Here is a 14758-nt window from a genome sequence, read left to right on the forward strand (position 1 = left end):
ACTACTTACATGCACACAAAAATATATAATTATAATTATATAACACAAACAACGTCCCACGCTTTCATTACCTTATGAAGCAGAACACAAGAAATCGAAGCTATTCTGAGACTGACGTGTGATACTTCAGCTGTTGGGTCGCCATCGATATGCGGAACTGAAATCACATATTTTTTACATTACAATTTAATCCAACAATAAGAATAGTTTCCACTGTAAATGTAATTCTAGAAAAGTACGGCAGTGAAAACGTTTAAGAAACACATCAGTTATAAGCTTAAAAGAAGTTTATTCTCATTAAAAACATACATGTCACGAACATTGCAAAAAAAATTAAAAGCATAAAACGTAAAATATATCACGCCACCGTCACGTCGTCCGCTGCTATTGCATTAGAGCGGTTAAAGACTAGGGTATTTTTCTGCGCGTATACGGTCGTTTCAGCATACGCGCTTACGCGCGCGCTGCAATACGCGCTTCAGAAACCGGACGTGGCATATTTCGGCGTGTTCGCTCGAACCGGTATTATCCCGTATACCAGGAGGCTAGCTGTTGTAAATATGTGGTCTTATTTTTGCGACCCTTTTCGGTTCTGATTTTAGGTAGATGTATATGATGCCTGCGACGTGTGTGATTGAGGTGAAATTTAATGCTCGTGTATTATTTTTTTTTTAACTAGAATACATGTTGTGTATTTATTCAGCTGCTTAATGTTCATTAATTTTGTGATAATGTAAAGTTTGTTAGTGGAAGTAGTCTATATATATATAAATGTTATGTTGGTTTGTGTACGCTTCAAAAACTCAAAGAATTCTGCACCGATCGAGCTGATATTTTTTTTTCCACAAGTATTGTAAAATTAAACTTATATGAAATGTTTTCTTTGTTTTGTTTCTCATTTCTCAACCATTCATTGTGATACAGCGAAGCGTGGCAGGGAACAGCTAGTTATAATTAATTACTCTATGAAGTGTATTTTAAGTCTCGGAAGTACTTTAAATTGATCTTGATCTAGGCTAAAATAAAAAAAAGAATGTGACCATTTCTGACATCAATTGAAAAGGTTAATTAATTAACCATGTAAAAATCTTTGTATGCAGTTTTGTTTCTTTGGGAAAATAAAGACTGGACAATAAAAATCCCTACCTTTCTTGTTCCTTTTAATCCTTGGCTGTGCACTTGGGATGTTAAGACTGGACGTCATACTAGCGCTCATGGAGCTGACAGAAGAGTTGAAGCTCTCTGACATTTGAGCGTCAGACATCATCGGGTGGAACTTCTCACTGTCACTATCCTCTGAAAATATATATTCAGGCTACAAATAACAGTATAGTATTTAATTTTAAACTAAGGTAGTGTTAAATAGTCCTTCGACTGGACATATTTTTAACGTTTTGAAAATAAATATAGCAGACTACTCAATATAATTAAGTGAATAAAATTGGTCAAGTAGTTTTTATTGTAACACAAACATACAAACCTTTCTCATAAATATAACATAAATAAAACATCCATGAGCAGATTTTGATGACTTTACCAAGATTCTCAATGACTAATGTCATTAGTAATTGCTAATTTCTTTACAAAGCAGCATTGTTAAGTCAAAATATCTTTTTGCCAAGGAGTTTTACTGTATACAAATGTCAAAATAAGTTATAGAAAGTGTTGTAAGGATCTATAACCCATAAATCTTACTAATAAACCAACAGAGCATGGAAAATACATGAAACTCACCGACACTAGGTCCCGACCAACCATGTAATGCTGTGGGTTTAGCTCTCTTCTCCAGGTTGCCAAGTAACTGTGCTTCAATTAATTGAAAGTCGGCTGGCTTCATCGGCTTACATTGCACATTAACTCCACTTGGACGCATGGGTATGTTACTTAAATAAATTTATTCATATAAGTTAATTAGTTACAACTTTATTATTTTTTTAATTTAATGGCCCTTAAAATGGGCCATTAAATTTAAATTAAAAATAATATTGGTTATAGACAAAAAAAGTATTGCTGATTTATATCAATCTATGGAGTCATTAGTGATTCCATAGATTGATATAAATGTTTATACATATAAATATCTCATATTCACTATCACTTCTAAATATATATTTAAACATTCAAAATTACCTTGTATCTTCCAAGTCTGGCTGATTTAATGCATCACACAATTCAAGCAATGTATGCAATTGCCTTGGAGTTAAAAATATCAGAAATGACCCCAAAAGAACTTTGACCTCCACTTTTGGACCTTCAATTTCTTCCGAATGCTTAAGTTTTAGCATCAACTCCTGAGGTCCAGTTAATTTTGCAAATAGTATAGGATCCGGTTGATTTGATTTAGTTTCTGGAGTGGTTTCTCTAGTATCTCTTCTTTCTTCTACTATATCTCTTATGGGGTCTGAGTCTATAGTAGATATAACGCTTCTCGCTTCATAGAAAACATCAGAGAGTGTGCTTTGGTAGTTAGGATCTGCTTCTGAAGTGGTTTCTGATCGATCAGCTTGAGTTGATGCAGACTTTTCCATGATCAAACTAGGTGCCATTGTACGTAACTTTGATGGAAACTCATCTATGTAAAATGTAACACCAGAAAATTGTATTTTTTTATTTGAAAATGTTGCAACAACATATGTTTTGTTTTTCTCAGTTTCAGATGTTTCTGGTACTGACTCGGAGCCAGCTTCATCATAATAATCTGTGCTGTAAATATACAAATTGATATTTTAATTTTGTATACTATTAACTAGCTGCTGTGGTCTCTGGCAGAATGACCAGCGCTGTGGAACTTTTTGCTCCTCAGCATAAAGCTGCTGAGCCAGGGCCAATTACAACCACAGTACACACACATTGCACACTGGAAGCGAACCAAATGGCAAAAGAAAATTTCTTAATTTTAATTTCTAATTTTTATTGTTTGTGATGTCTTATTTTATTTTATGTTTTCTTTAAGTATTGTTATTTTGTGTGTTTTTGTTTGTAATAAATGTTATGTCTATGTCTATGTATAAGTGAAAAATAAAGTAATGCTTTGCACTAAGATGCTCTTATACATACTTTTTAATATGTATCTCCAGGGCAATACCTCTGTTACTGTTTTTTGGCACATGTTCAATCCTGATTTTAGTATTAACAAATTTCACTTTCACCCTGCTGAGAACTGAAAGAAATATGGTTACAATATGTTATCAAAAAAAAAGGATTTCATTTTTGATAGTACTTGGGTATATTGTGCATTAGCTGAATTAACAAATAGCACATACTTTAGACCTATACTTAATTTTTAGTGTTCTTAAACAAACATTTCCATTGTCAATACCACTGGTAAACTGCCTTATTAGAACAGTATACTTGACATATTCTTATCGAAGTATGAGAGTTATGGCTGAATTACACTGAAAAACATTATTTTCACATGTCTAATAAATAACAAACAAATTAACATACTTGAATCAATGGCATGTGCAAACATTTCAATGCCCTCCACAGGATTGGTTTCTTGTGGGCCAGTTTCCTCTCTGAGGCACTCTGCAGCCAGTTGCATTGATGATGACATTGAAGACCACATTGATTCCAACATAGAGGACACTAGAATAAATTTGTGCCATTACCATGTTTTTTAAATTATAATTATAAAATGTAGACAGATAGAAGTTGTATAGCAAATATAATTACAAACCTGGTTCAACTCGAACTTTAGGCTGGACAGTGAGTGAGAGGCCATTAATTTCAACAACTGAATCATCTTTTAGTAATGTTGACCAGGGCACTGTTACAGTTATTCCTTGCATATGACCATCAACTATTTCCAATGGCCAATTTTGTGAATCACCAAGCTCATTAAGCGCCTAAAAATTTAAACATAAGAAATATACAAATTAATTTAATTATAAGAGAAATGAGTTTTAATTTCATTATAGGATAAACCTCTGATCAACCTATCATAGGATTGTGTGCATATTATGCAGTGATTTAAATTTCTGTTTTTTTCTGATGCATATTAAATAACTTTTTACTAAGCAAACAAGATAAAACAGCTCTTAAATTACTATTTAAATTGTATTACCTCCTAGAATATTTATTGACATTGAAAACATTTAAGGAAGTCAAAGAAGTTTAAAATGTGTATCTATTTGTTTTAATGACCTATATATAAGTTAGGGGACCTTGAGAGATCTGAAGGTTAATATTTTAGTAAATGAACTCAAATATTGATAGCCAAACCCAAACATTATAAAATTAGCAAATTTATATCAACAACAACTTTATACAGCATCTATTTATATTTAAGATTTATATTTCAGTCACAAATCAAAAATACCACTCATAAATAGAGAAAAATATTGCGGGATCTATAGGTGGATCAATTAAGCTACTTAATGATTAAATCTATATTTTCTATCCTGAATTCATTGAAATATGTCCTTAAATTCCAAAGCTTTACTTTAAATTTTATTATTAATATAAATAATGATTTTGATAGCAACATTTTCTTTGTTGCAAAACAATAAAATCGACACGTGCTAGAAGCAATGCGCACTTAAAATTGGCAAGGACGAGCGAGAAAAACATTGCACGCCTAGCTTTCTAAATAACTGGTTAAAAGCAATACGATGTAAGATTAACTTAGAAGAGGTTCAGTACAAGTCAAAGTATTGAAGATAGCATACCTCGCAGTCGAGGCTGACTTCAGATACGGTTCCTGTTCCATTGTATAAATCCACACTCAGCTGATCTAAAGTTAGCTTTTCCTCCAAGAAGTTTCCAAGATAACGCTGGAGAAGATATCGACAGGCTCTTTTTTTAATACTTTCGGACCATGGGTACCAAAACATCTTTACAGTTGTAAGATCATTACACTATAATTTTTGCTTTTGTACGTAATGACTATTGTATTGTGATTTGCGTGTGATTAACTTCACTGACAGTACGTAAATAAACATTGCTAATTATGTTGCCAGTTAACATATTTTTGTGTGACACTTGACATTTATATTTTTTATATTTCATGGGCTATAGTTTTAATTAGGCAAGTAATATTAGTGACTATTTACACTTATTTCGAATAATGAAAATTTTATAAGTATATTGTGTATAATGTTAGGAAGCATTTTAAAAGCTATCTAATAAACAAATAAGTATATTTTGAAATGGCAACTTAAATGAAATTTCGACACAATACGGAAGTATGTAACTGGCGGCTATTTAAAACAATCACATATCGCATGTAAATATTGTCAGCCTGTAGTACGTGGCACATGTGTTGGTTGCATAAAACATTGTCGCTTTAAATTCTGATAATCCAACTCCGATGTCAGAAAAAGCAATACAATCTGTATTGTTGGTTACCAAGAAAATGTTTACTTGAGAAACTTTGATTTCACCTAGAAAGAAGACATTAATTGTGTCGTATAGAATTAAAATCCGCCAGATCCAGAAAGGTGAATTTTACAGTATACATTTTTTTTTGCTGGTAACAGTTACATTTAACTGTTATTTTTTTAAATAAGGAGAAAAATATTACTTGACTAATTTAAATGACCTTATAATAAACAATTGAAGATTACAAGGATACTGAACTAATAACCAACTGAAAAAATTGGATTTGGCGGTTATTGATAATGACACACGGATCTGACGGAGTTTGTTTCTGACAGAAATGGATGTGGCGGAGATCGATGCCAACTACGCTAGGTCATTGTCAACTTACAGGGTGTTCTAAAATTACAGATTAAGAGAAAGTAAAACTACCAAAAATTATAAATCTGAACTTTAATTAATATCGCAAATATTGTATCAAATACAATTGTCACTTTCTTCAAGCGGTACGCATACTAGATCTTCACGTTCTTCGGAATTGTCATTATTAAGTTCAATGTCCCTATAGTAAGCTAAACTCTCAATAGTTCTCCAGTCTTCGCCAAAGTGCTTCGATAACAGGTTCGAGACATCAGCAATTTTTTTTATATTAATTTTATTCCCCTTTCGTCTTATTACAGGTTCCAATTCCGCGCAACGTCTTCCTTTCTTAGTCACATATTTTGGCTGAGTACATTCGCTTCTGTAGTTTTCCTCTCCTTGTACGCTTACATTCTGGCGTCCTTTGTGCAGTATAAATCGTTTGCAAGAATTAAATTTGAAATGCCAGCTGCCAGGAGGTTTACATACATTAGTCACTTCGTTCTTCCAGTCATACACTTCAACATCCACACCCAAATGTTTCACAATAGTTGCGTGTTTTGTAAATAAATTTACATACATTTGTGGGTCGCATATGACTGACATCTTCTTTACTTCCTTTTCAATTTTCGCGAATACCCTGTCGGGCGGTAAGAACGAATGTCCAACCATGGGGAATATAATTTCAAGTTTTTTTACGTGTGGTGGTGCGTTTGAATACAACCATTTCATGCACATGCCCACTAAAATTGTATTCTTATTCTGACCGCCGCAACCGTCAGCAAACAGTCTTACTCTTGTTTTATCGCTTGGGATATCCAAGCTGATCAATGTGTCGAATACTGCACTTGCGATTTCAGATGAAGATTTTGCATGCTCATTCTCACACCAGTAATAAGTTCGTACGTTATCTAAAGCAGATTTAGAACTACCAATAACAACTGTAAAATTGCTCATATTGAACTGCCTACTAAAGTAAGCCGCTTGGTCGGGCAGTTTAGGCAGCGCGCTGTTTTTTTGGCAATCGAATGACAGTGATATGGTATCATGTTCTTCCTTTCTTAACAAGTCATAAAAGGCTTTGGCTTTCATGCTATGTAACCTTTTTTGGGTTATGTAAATCTGTTTCTCTTGGCCGTTAGTAGTTTCTATTTTCCGTTTTAATTCAAAACATCTGGAGCAAGTATCTTTCAAGGGAGAACCAAAACCAACATTGTACTTGCGGTTAAAGATTTGTCTGAAAAATGACTGTTTTACCTTTAGATAGGGGGTACTTGCAACTTGCTCTTCATACATTTTCCACAGCTTTTTAATATTTAATTCAGGTGGCAAGTACAGTCTTACAGACGATTTGGCCCTGCAGTAATGAGGTTCAGCTGCTTCTATGGACTCAATAAATGTCATTACACTTCTTTGCCTCTGCGCATATCGATCTTTTTTGTGGTTTCCACCTCGATTCTCTTTAGCAACACTGCCTCCATCTTTATAAGATCTCTGTAGAATGCCTGTAACTCTATCTTTCCCCACTTGTAATATTTTAATAAAAGCACTTTTGCATACCCTGACCTGTTTGTGAGGATTTTTAATTGTGACATAGTATTCTGCACTTAAATTCTTTGGTCCTCTAGACTGATCTTTGAGCCTTTTTCTGTGGCATTTGGAGAGACGGCAATGTTTTAGTATAAAGTTGTCTTGGCTGACTTTGTTGTTCAATTTGTAGAAATTCTGGTGAAACCGAGCAACATCTTGCGTTTTTAGTGTAAGGCATTTAAAAGTAGAATTCGTTTTGTGCTTACATTTTGGGAAAGATGGCAGTTTTTTCGCAGAATATCTGAAAATAAACAATACATAAATTAGACACGAATCCGTTTTTAGGGTTCCATACACGAAGGGTGCCAAATGGGACTCTATTACTTTGATTCTGCCTGTCTTAAAATACTATCTTTGGAACCATAATAAGTACACATCCTGTAACACTCTGTATAGCAAATCCTATGGAAGTTTCACTCACCGCTCACATCGTTTTTTCTCACTTTTCCAGTTACTTTTGTTGACCCCTCGCTTCCTTGCATGTTCCGGAAGAACTGATTCTATTTTTTTTAGTAAATCGGACATTTTTTTGATGAAAATTCACGATATAGCCGGCACGAAATCACAAGCAAATGCATGAGCGGCCATTACTATATTTAGTAACGCCATGACGGTTTTCTGTCAAAATGCTTTTCTCTGATTGGCTGAGGTGGATCTAGCGGCTTTTGATGTTGTCTTGTCAAAGATCTGGCGTGTTTTGAAATGAAACGCAAAAAAAGTACGTGAATTAACTAGGATTTAACTGGGTTTGAAAGATTATATATATTATTGGACCATAGAGCTCAAGATACTGAATCCATAGACTACAAAAGCTTATTTTTCCCCAAAACTGGATCTGGCGGATTTTGTTTCTATACGACACAATTTATCGATACCCATAAATTAGATACCAACTTAAAAATCGATTACTTAATAGTTTAATTATAATAACGTGTTATCTACACTAATTAGTTTCGTTACCATTTACTTAACTCAATTTACACACAGATGAAACTTGCAACCCTTGTAATTCAAATAATTCTATATTATAATGATAGTTCTTTCACCAAACAGTAAAAATAAATCAATCGTAATTTTTGTTATTTAGTGAGTACTTACTATTACTGCTTTTGTAATAAATATCAATTACTCGATTAAGTCTAATCGTTGGCCATACCTTTTCCTCTTTAAAAAGTATACTTCCTGAAACAAACACTTTATTTGCTCTAGGTATAGCTATATAAGCACAATTTCGTCAATTTACTATAATCTAAATGTATCACTGTATTATATTAATGCTATGTTAGAAGTCTGCTTCATATTGGCATATCTAGGTTTATTTAGGTCCCGTATGAATTTCTAAGGCAAGCCTAGACTTTTGGATCGGGCATAGTTATATATCTAGACACGCTTATAGTTCCTACTTATATACACATTTACTACTTACGTCTACAAGATCCTAAAGTCATTAAGATTTTGTAATAAGGAAGACCTATATCTTGAATGTCCCGTGAAAACTTAATTGATGCTGTTCTGTGATAAATAATTACAAATATTAAAACTATATATTTAGCAATTGACATTGTTGTAGGATGTCATCCAGCGAAGTGTAAGTATATTATTTATCACGTAGAATCTATATAGTACAAGCTTTCCATAGAATTTTGTTTGTAAATATTGAGTTTTCAGAAAACATGTTATGTGAAAATCTATTGTCTCCGTATTGTAAAGGTTCATTATCATGAGTTACTTCGAGCGAAACATAGATATTATGTACAGGGTTGGTCATAGTAAAATAAAACCGATTTTTAATTAACAAGAAGGATTTAATCAATGCCAATAAAATTAATTATAAATAGAGTGAACATAACGCGCTCCTGCAGCTAAACCGGCGTATGTTTCGGTAACAATCTGTTCAATATATTTTGGAGGGACCAAAAAACCATATTCATATCCAGGCAGTTCCAGGGTGTAGGTGAATGGGATTCCAACTGCACGTGTCCAATCTCTGGATGTACCAGAAGTGTAATAGAGTATTTGTGCACTGTTTCCTACAATGTAGCTTCGGGCGGTAGGCAATTTCAATTTATCTATTGCTTGGGCCATTTGGACTCCAGTGACTTGCAACATGAGGCCGTTTGAGGGAAGAGTACCTACAAAATTGCTTTTTTTATTTTCTACATTTAATATAAACTCTTTGAAATATTTTACATCAAGTGACACGCTATCGCTAAAGAAGATTTAATGGAACGTGACTAATCGTGAGCTAGTGTCATTCCAAAACATTTATATTGCATAGGTAGGAAATACTTTCGTGTGCCCTACAAATTACAATTTTATCTAATAATTCACATTGATGTTTTCCTAAAATATATATCTACTAGCAGACCGGCAAAGCGTTGCTGTTGCTAAGGTTTTTGTTATATTACATAGTAGTAAACTATTCAAGGGAAACGGTAGGAGAACACCAGTCATGGGGACCACCATGCTTTTTTGGTGGTAATGCCATTAAATTGTAGCTTATGTGAAACCTCGGTTCCTTTAACACAGCGCCATCTGTTAGAATTGTGTCAAATAATAAACAAATAATTTGCAATAAAACTACATTGCGGGTATAAATTGAGATGTAAGCTATCCTATCTTTTAAGTTAGATCACACCGCACACGTGCAAATTTGATTGAGATCGGTTCAGTAGTTTAGGAGTCCATAGCGGACAAACAACGTGACACGTAATTTATATATATTAAGATAATAGTAAACATACGTAGCAGGTAAGATGGAGCAGTGTTATTGTAGTGATTAAGTATGTGACTCTCCCCCGTGATCGTGCGTTTAAACCTTGAATTTTAATCAATTGTTCGTACTGGGATCCGTCACATGGAAACTAATGTTGTAAACCCAAAAATTGACGACGTGACATGCCTGACGGCCTTAAAACTCTGGATAAATAACGCTCCTTACAGCGACCATGTAAGGGATGTTACATGATAAAACAAACTTGTGAGTAATCACCAACTGCTCATAAATACTAATGACAAAGAAATAAATACAATCTGAGGCCCATTAGGCGTTGCAACAATTACTAGATAACATACCATTATTTCCCCAAGCATACAAGAACATGTTGCCAAAACTGTGAGCGGAAATATACAATCTGATCCTATCTAAATGTGTCAACACAGCGTCCCTTATGACTCTTATTTCCGGTTCAGAGAACACTGAAGGACCTTCATAGATTATAGAACATGGATCGGAGCTGGCGTTCCTGGTTCCAAAGTAATGGTCAAAGTTGCGGTTACCATCAACTCCAGGGCATTCGTTGCTACCTACGTGTGACTTTGAACGAGTTTTACGCCACATACGATCCTGTAATAAATAACTTTTATAATAAATACGCCTTCAAAAAGCGCTACTTCCAAAGCATAATTGCATGTCATGATATAATAATGTTACCGATACATTATCATCAAGTAGTACCTATTATAAATGAATTAATAAAACCAATGCACGTCATCATCAATAGCATCAGGCTTACAAAATTTTATAATCCAAATAAATTTTTATCTGTCTGTTATCAAAAGTATATTTTATATAAATAGAACATGGTCTCATGTTGTCTCACTTATATTATATACAATATATTTAATATAGAGTATTTACAATACTCTTAACCCGCATAGTAATAATAAAAATGATTGAAAATGCATAAATAGAAAAGTAAAATAAATTTAATTTCCTCTGTATTGTGATACTTATTCGTTGAGCGAGGAAAGAACCAGCTCTGGGGTCACCGCTACTATCTACTATCTCCTAGTAATAAATATAATATATAACATTTTAGATATTAATCCCCATTAAGAACATCTGTAGTCCGGGTGACGAGCTGGATAATTAAAACGGCTTTATTTCAATGTGTGACGAATTCAATCATTAACTTGGCTCGTACTTCAAAAAAATTGCATAATCTTCATAAACGATTACTAACACGTACTTTTTTATAGCTTAGGCTTATTACACCTACATATAAAGTATTGTTATTTAATACATTTTAGTGAATTTTGGAATCTGCCTTGCGATTCTGTAACTCACTTTTCTCGAACTCTCGAACTCACACAGCGGTTCTCGCATCGGCGGTCGCTCTCAAATCAGTCGTGAAGCAGTCATTTTATGATTTGGCATTCTGATAAGGTGGGAGCTTGTAGTTTATGGTTTATCAGAATGCCAAATCATAAAATGACTGCTTCACGACAGATTTGTGAGTTACAGAATCGCAGGGCTGTAATAGTTTTTGTTAAAAAGATTATATAGTAAACAAAAGCACTAGCCTATTCCTTGGAAATAAAGGGGCTTACAACTGATAACGATGAAATTTCTCACCTCTTTCATAGAATATTCATAACCATCCGGATTCGCCATAGGGAAAATTATCCAATCTATTTTCTCTACAAGATCTAGGTCGGTCACGTTAACCACCAGCTTATGTATTAAATATAATGCCACAGGAGGTGTGACCCATTCCCTAGCGTGTACTGCTGCGTCAATGAATACCACTGGTTTATGGAGTTGTTCGAAGCGGCTTGTCGAAATTCGGACATATTTAATCTGTTTTCCTTCATAACTTAAGCCAGAGTTGATAACTGTTAAGACTTCTGGGTATTTCTCAGCGAGGCTGTCTAAGTAGTCGTTTATCTGGAATTTAAGGATTTTTGTCAAAATAATAGCAAAAATCCATTGGCCATACAGAAATATGCAACCCGTAAACCTTAAAAAATAGGTTTACCTTTGTCATGAATTATTCTAGATTTTGGGGAAAACCGTAATAAATTTCGTTGAGAAGTTGAATTGAAAGTTTGAATTTATCTCAAAGTGACAAACAATAAGACGCGGCGGAGAACTTATTTTCATATAATATAAACTATATATATTTATAACTTTTCTCTAGAACTCAATCAACTCTGATTGAGTTAAGGCAGCGTCTATAAGAATGGTTTTTGTTACTTATTTTGCTAATCCGACTTCAACTATAAAGTCTTTTTATTTTGTTCAGTATATAACCTCACAAATTTTTCCTTTTGATAATATTATAGTATTGATAAGCAATAGCTTATAATAGCAATAGCAACAATAGTTGATAAGTAGTAATACGTAGATATGTGGGGTCTCTCTACATCTTTCACCGCATTTACCATGGAGAGTGTTCAGATGAGGTATTCGGATTAATACCTCCAGTTTCATGATCGGACGTCAAGGTAGAATACAAAATACCATCGACGTCCGTCGTTCCACAAGTAAGCGTTTCTTAAGGCAGTTTTTGCCGCGCACCAACACTAAGTGGAACCAGCTTCCCACTGAAGTATTTCCGAACCAATTCGACTTAGGGTCCTTCAAGAAAAGAGCGTACCAATTCTTAAAAGGCTGGTAACACACTTACGAGCTTTCTGGCTATGTGTCCATGGGCGTCGGTATCACTTAACATCAGGTGAGCCTCCTGCCCGTTTGCCTCCTATTATATATAAAAAATACTGTTTTATATTTCTTACTTCTTGATAACCGTAGTACTGATCCCATGACATAGAATTGTTGTCACTTCTTGATCTTGCTTTGTTTCTGTTAAGTTGTGTTTCTTCATCTCGTAGAATGCTGTAACATTAGTTGAAAATTAACATAAATATTTATACTACGTATATAATAACCACCTCATTGACCTAGGGATGTATATATTCGACTGTAGACTATGCGACCTCTGGTTGGAATCCTGGGACAAGTTACAGTACGTTATTGGGATTTTTAAAGACAATTTTTCAATGGGTACCCTAACATTAGGAAGATGGCGGTATTTAAACAAGTGTCGGATGAGCAAGTAAATCTGACGGTTCTCTCGCGCTGAGTAAGCTCGTGTCGAACATCAGCCTTGCGATTCTGTGACTCACTTTTCGAATTGTCACTGCGGTTTTACAATAAACTACAAGCTCCCTCCTTATCAGAATGCCAAATCGTACAATGACGGCTTTACGACTGATTTGAGCGCGACCGCCGCTGTGAAAACCGCTGTGAGAGTTCAAAAAGTGAGTTACAGAATCGCAAGGCTGACCATGAAAGTATGCGGAATATTTGATATACATATTACATTCTGCGTACATGCGGCAGACGCTTTGTAGTGATGTCAGAAATATAATTGAAGATTATTTTTTTAACACTTACTTGGCTAAATTGTCAGCTACTAATGTGTAGTGCATATTTTTCTCCGTAAAATAATTCAACCATTTTTCTCTTTCTTCTGGTGATAATTTTAGGAGCACTTCAAGTTGGCCGGATTTTGAACTTGCTGCCGGCGTGGTTGAGAGGAAGTCGACGTGTGCTTCTAATTGAGCAAACTCATCGGAGGGTCCTGCCACTCGGTACAAATGGTGTCTAAACATACATTGTAGATATATTATTTAAGTACATTAATTAGCGCTATTAATTCATAGGCTGGATATTAGGAGTATATGCATATTAAGAGTAAATAAATATTAGAAATAATCCTGTATAAATCTTAATTGAAAGAAAGTTTGCGTTTGAAACTTAATTATAAAAGAAAATATGTTTATTATGGAATATAAATCACTTATTCCACGTCATTTAATTTGAATCGGTAGACATCCGTACTCATCGGCACAGAAGACAGTGGGCCGAGAGAAAAAGCCTGCGTAAAAAACTCTCGGTACTCTTTTAAAATAGCAAATCATCGTACAAGGTGACTATAGGTATGTCAAACAACACTTATTGTAAAACAAATATCGCAAATAATTTAGAAGTAGCCTGTCTAGCACTAGTCCCAGGCCCTTTTATCAACTAGATAATCGTTAACTTTATAGTACCTAAGCCTTTTTACACAGCTTTTCTTTAATAGGTAAATTTTTAAATTTATTAAAAGGCAGAGATAAAAGAGCCTCTGGGATTTTATTAAAGAGAAGTATCCCTTTTCCCAAAAAAGAATTACTAACTTAAATAATAGTAATTCAAAAAGGATTTTAAGAATTCCTTAAATAGAAAATTAATAGGAACCAATAAATATTGTAATTACCCTTCATATTTTTCATGACCACCATAAGCAGTCCCCAGGAATAGCAGCAAACAGATTGCCAATGATGCCATCTTCATCAACTAAATGTTAATGAATATCTACTGGACTTATAGGCAACTGTTACTTATCAACTATGGATTATAATTATCAAATTTTTATTGTATTTAAAAATATTCGAGAATCGTTTTATTGCATTTATTTACATTATCTATATAATTTAGTGACACCATTTTGGTATTATCACAATCTCATTGCGCATATAAATGCAAGTTATGACATTTCACTTCTTACTTTATAAATAATAAAAACACAAGATACTTAACGGTAATATCTTGTTTATTAAAATACTAGCAGACTCGGCCAAGCATTGCTGTGGCTAAGATTTTTGTTATATTACATAGTAGTAAACTATTCAAGAGAAACGGCAGGAGAACACCAATCCA

General features: G+C 34.1%; 3 protein-coding genes across 4 annotated transcripts in view; all 3 read right to left on the minus strand.

Moving 5' to 3' along the window:
- LOC125054312 (autophagy-related protein 2 homolog A) overlaps nucleotides 1-4935 on the minus strand; it is a 31868-nt gene extending 26933 nt beyond the window's left edge. For both annotated transcript variants that reach the window (XM_047656113.1, XM_047656112.1), the window contains exons 1-8: nucleotides 4671-4935; nucleotides 3680-3848; nucleotides 3448-3588; nucleotides 3058-3160; nucleotides 2131-2703; nucleotides 1735-1883; nucleotides 1147-1296; nucleotides 72-157 (exon numbers count right to left, since the gene is read on the minus strand). In XM_047656113.1, the coding sequence (XP_047512069.1) occupies nucleotides 72-157; nucleotides 1147-1296; nucleotides 1735-1883; nucleotides 2131-2703; nucleotides 3058-3160; nucleotides 3448-3588; nucleotides 3680-3848; nucleotides 4671-4835 (1536 nt within the window). In that variant the 5' untranslated portion in view covers nucleotides 4836-4935. The remainder of the gene's footprint in view (nucleotides 1-71; nucleotides 158-1146; nucleotides 1297-1734; nucleotides 1884-2130; nucleotides 2704-3057; nucleotides 3161-3447; nucleotides 3589-3679; nucleotides 3849-4670) is intronic.
- Nucleotides 4936-5755: 820 nt separating this feature from the next.
- Nucleotides 5756-8133, minus strand: LOC125054314. Its single transcript, XM_047656116.1, has 2 exons — nucleotides 7691-8133; nucleotides 5756-7510 (listed from the first exon to the last, which is right to left on the minus strand). Exons 1-2 carry the CDS (start codon nucleotides 7792-7794, stop codon nucleotides 5797-5799), a joined length of 1818 nt encoding a protein of 605 aa, XP_047512072.1. The 5' UTR covers nucleotides 7795-8133; the 3' UTR covers nucleotides 5756-5796.
- Nucleotides 8134-9053: 920 nt separating this feature from the next.
- LOC125054921 (carboxypeptidase B-like) lies at nucleotides 9054-14446 on the minus strand. Its single transcript, XM_047657073.1, has 6 exons — nucleotides 14316-14446; nucleotides 13451-13660; nucleotides 12790-12889; nucleotides 11627-11938; nucleotides 10345-10615; nucleotides 9054-9401 (listed from the first exon to the last, which is right to left on the minus strand). Exons 1-6 carry the CDS (start codon nucleotides 14390-14392, stop codon nucleotides 9094-9096), a joined length of 1278 nt encoding a protein of 425 aa, XP_047513029.1. The 5' UTR covers nucleotides 14393-14446; the 3' UTR covers nucleotides 9054-9093.
- Nucleotides 14447-14758: the final 312 nt, after the last annotated feature.

The sequence above is a fragment of the Pieris napi genome, chromosome 12, assembly GCF_905475465.1.
Source record: "Pieris napi chromosome 12, ilPieNapi1.2, whole genome shotgun sequence".
NCBI classification, from domain to species: domain Eukaryota; kingdom Metazoa; phylum Arthropoda; class Insecta; order Lepidoptera; family Pieridae; genus Pieris; species Pieris napi.

Coding starts and splice junctions, on each gene's coding strand:
- LOC125054314 (XM_047656116.1), bottom strand. CDS start 7,794: ATGTCCGATTTACTAAAAAAAATAGAATCAGTTCTTCCGGAACATGCA. Junction 7,511..7,690: donor GAGAAAAAACGATGTGAGCG/GTGAGTGAAACT, acceptor GTTTATTTTCAG/ATATTCTGCGAAAAAACTGC.
- LOC125054921 (XM_047657073.1), bottom strand. CDS start 14,392: ATGAAGATGGCATCATTGGCAATCTGTTTGCTGCTATTCCTGGGGACT. Junction 12,890..13,450: donor GTAGCTGACAATTTAGCCAA/GTAAGTGTTAAA, acceptor CTAATGTTACAG/CATTCTACGAGATGAAGAAA. Junction 11,939..12,789: donor AGTACTACGGTTATCAAGAA/GTAAGAAATATA, acceptor CTTAAATTCCAG/ATAAACGACTACTTAGACAG.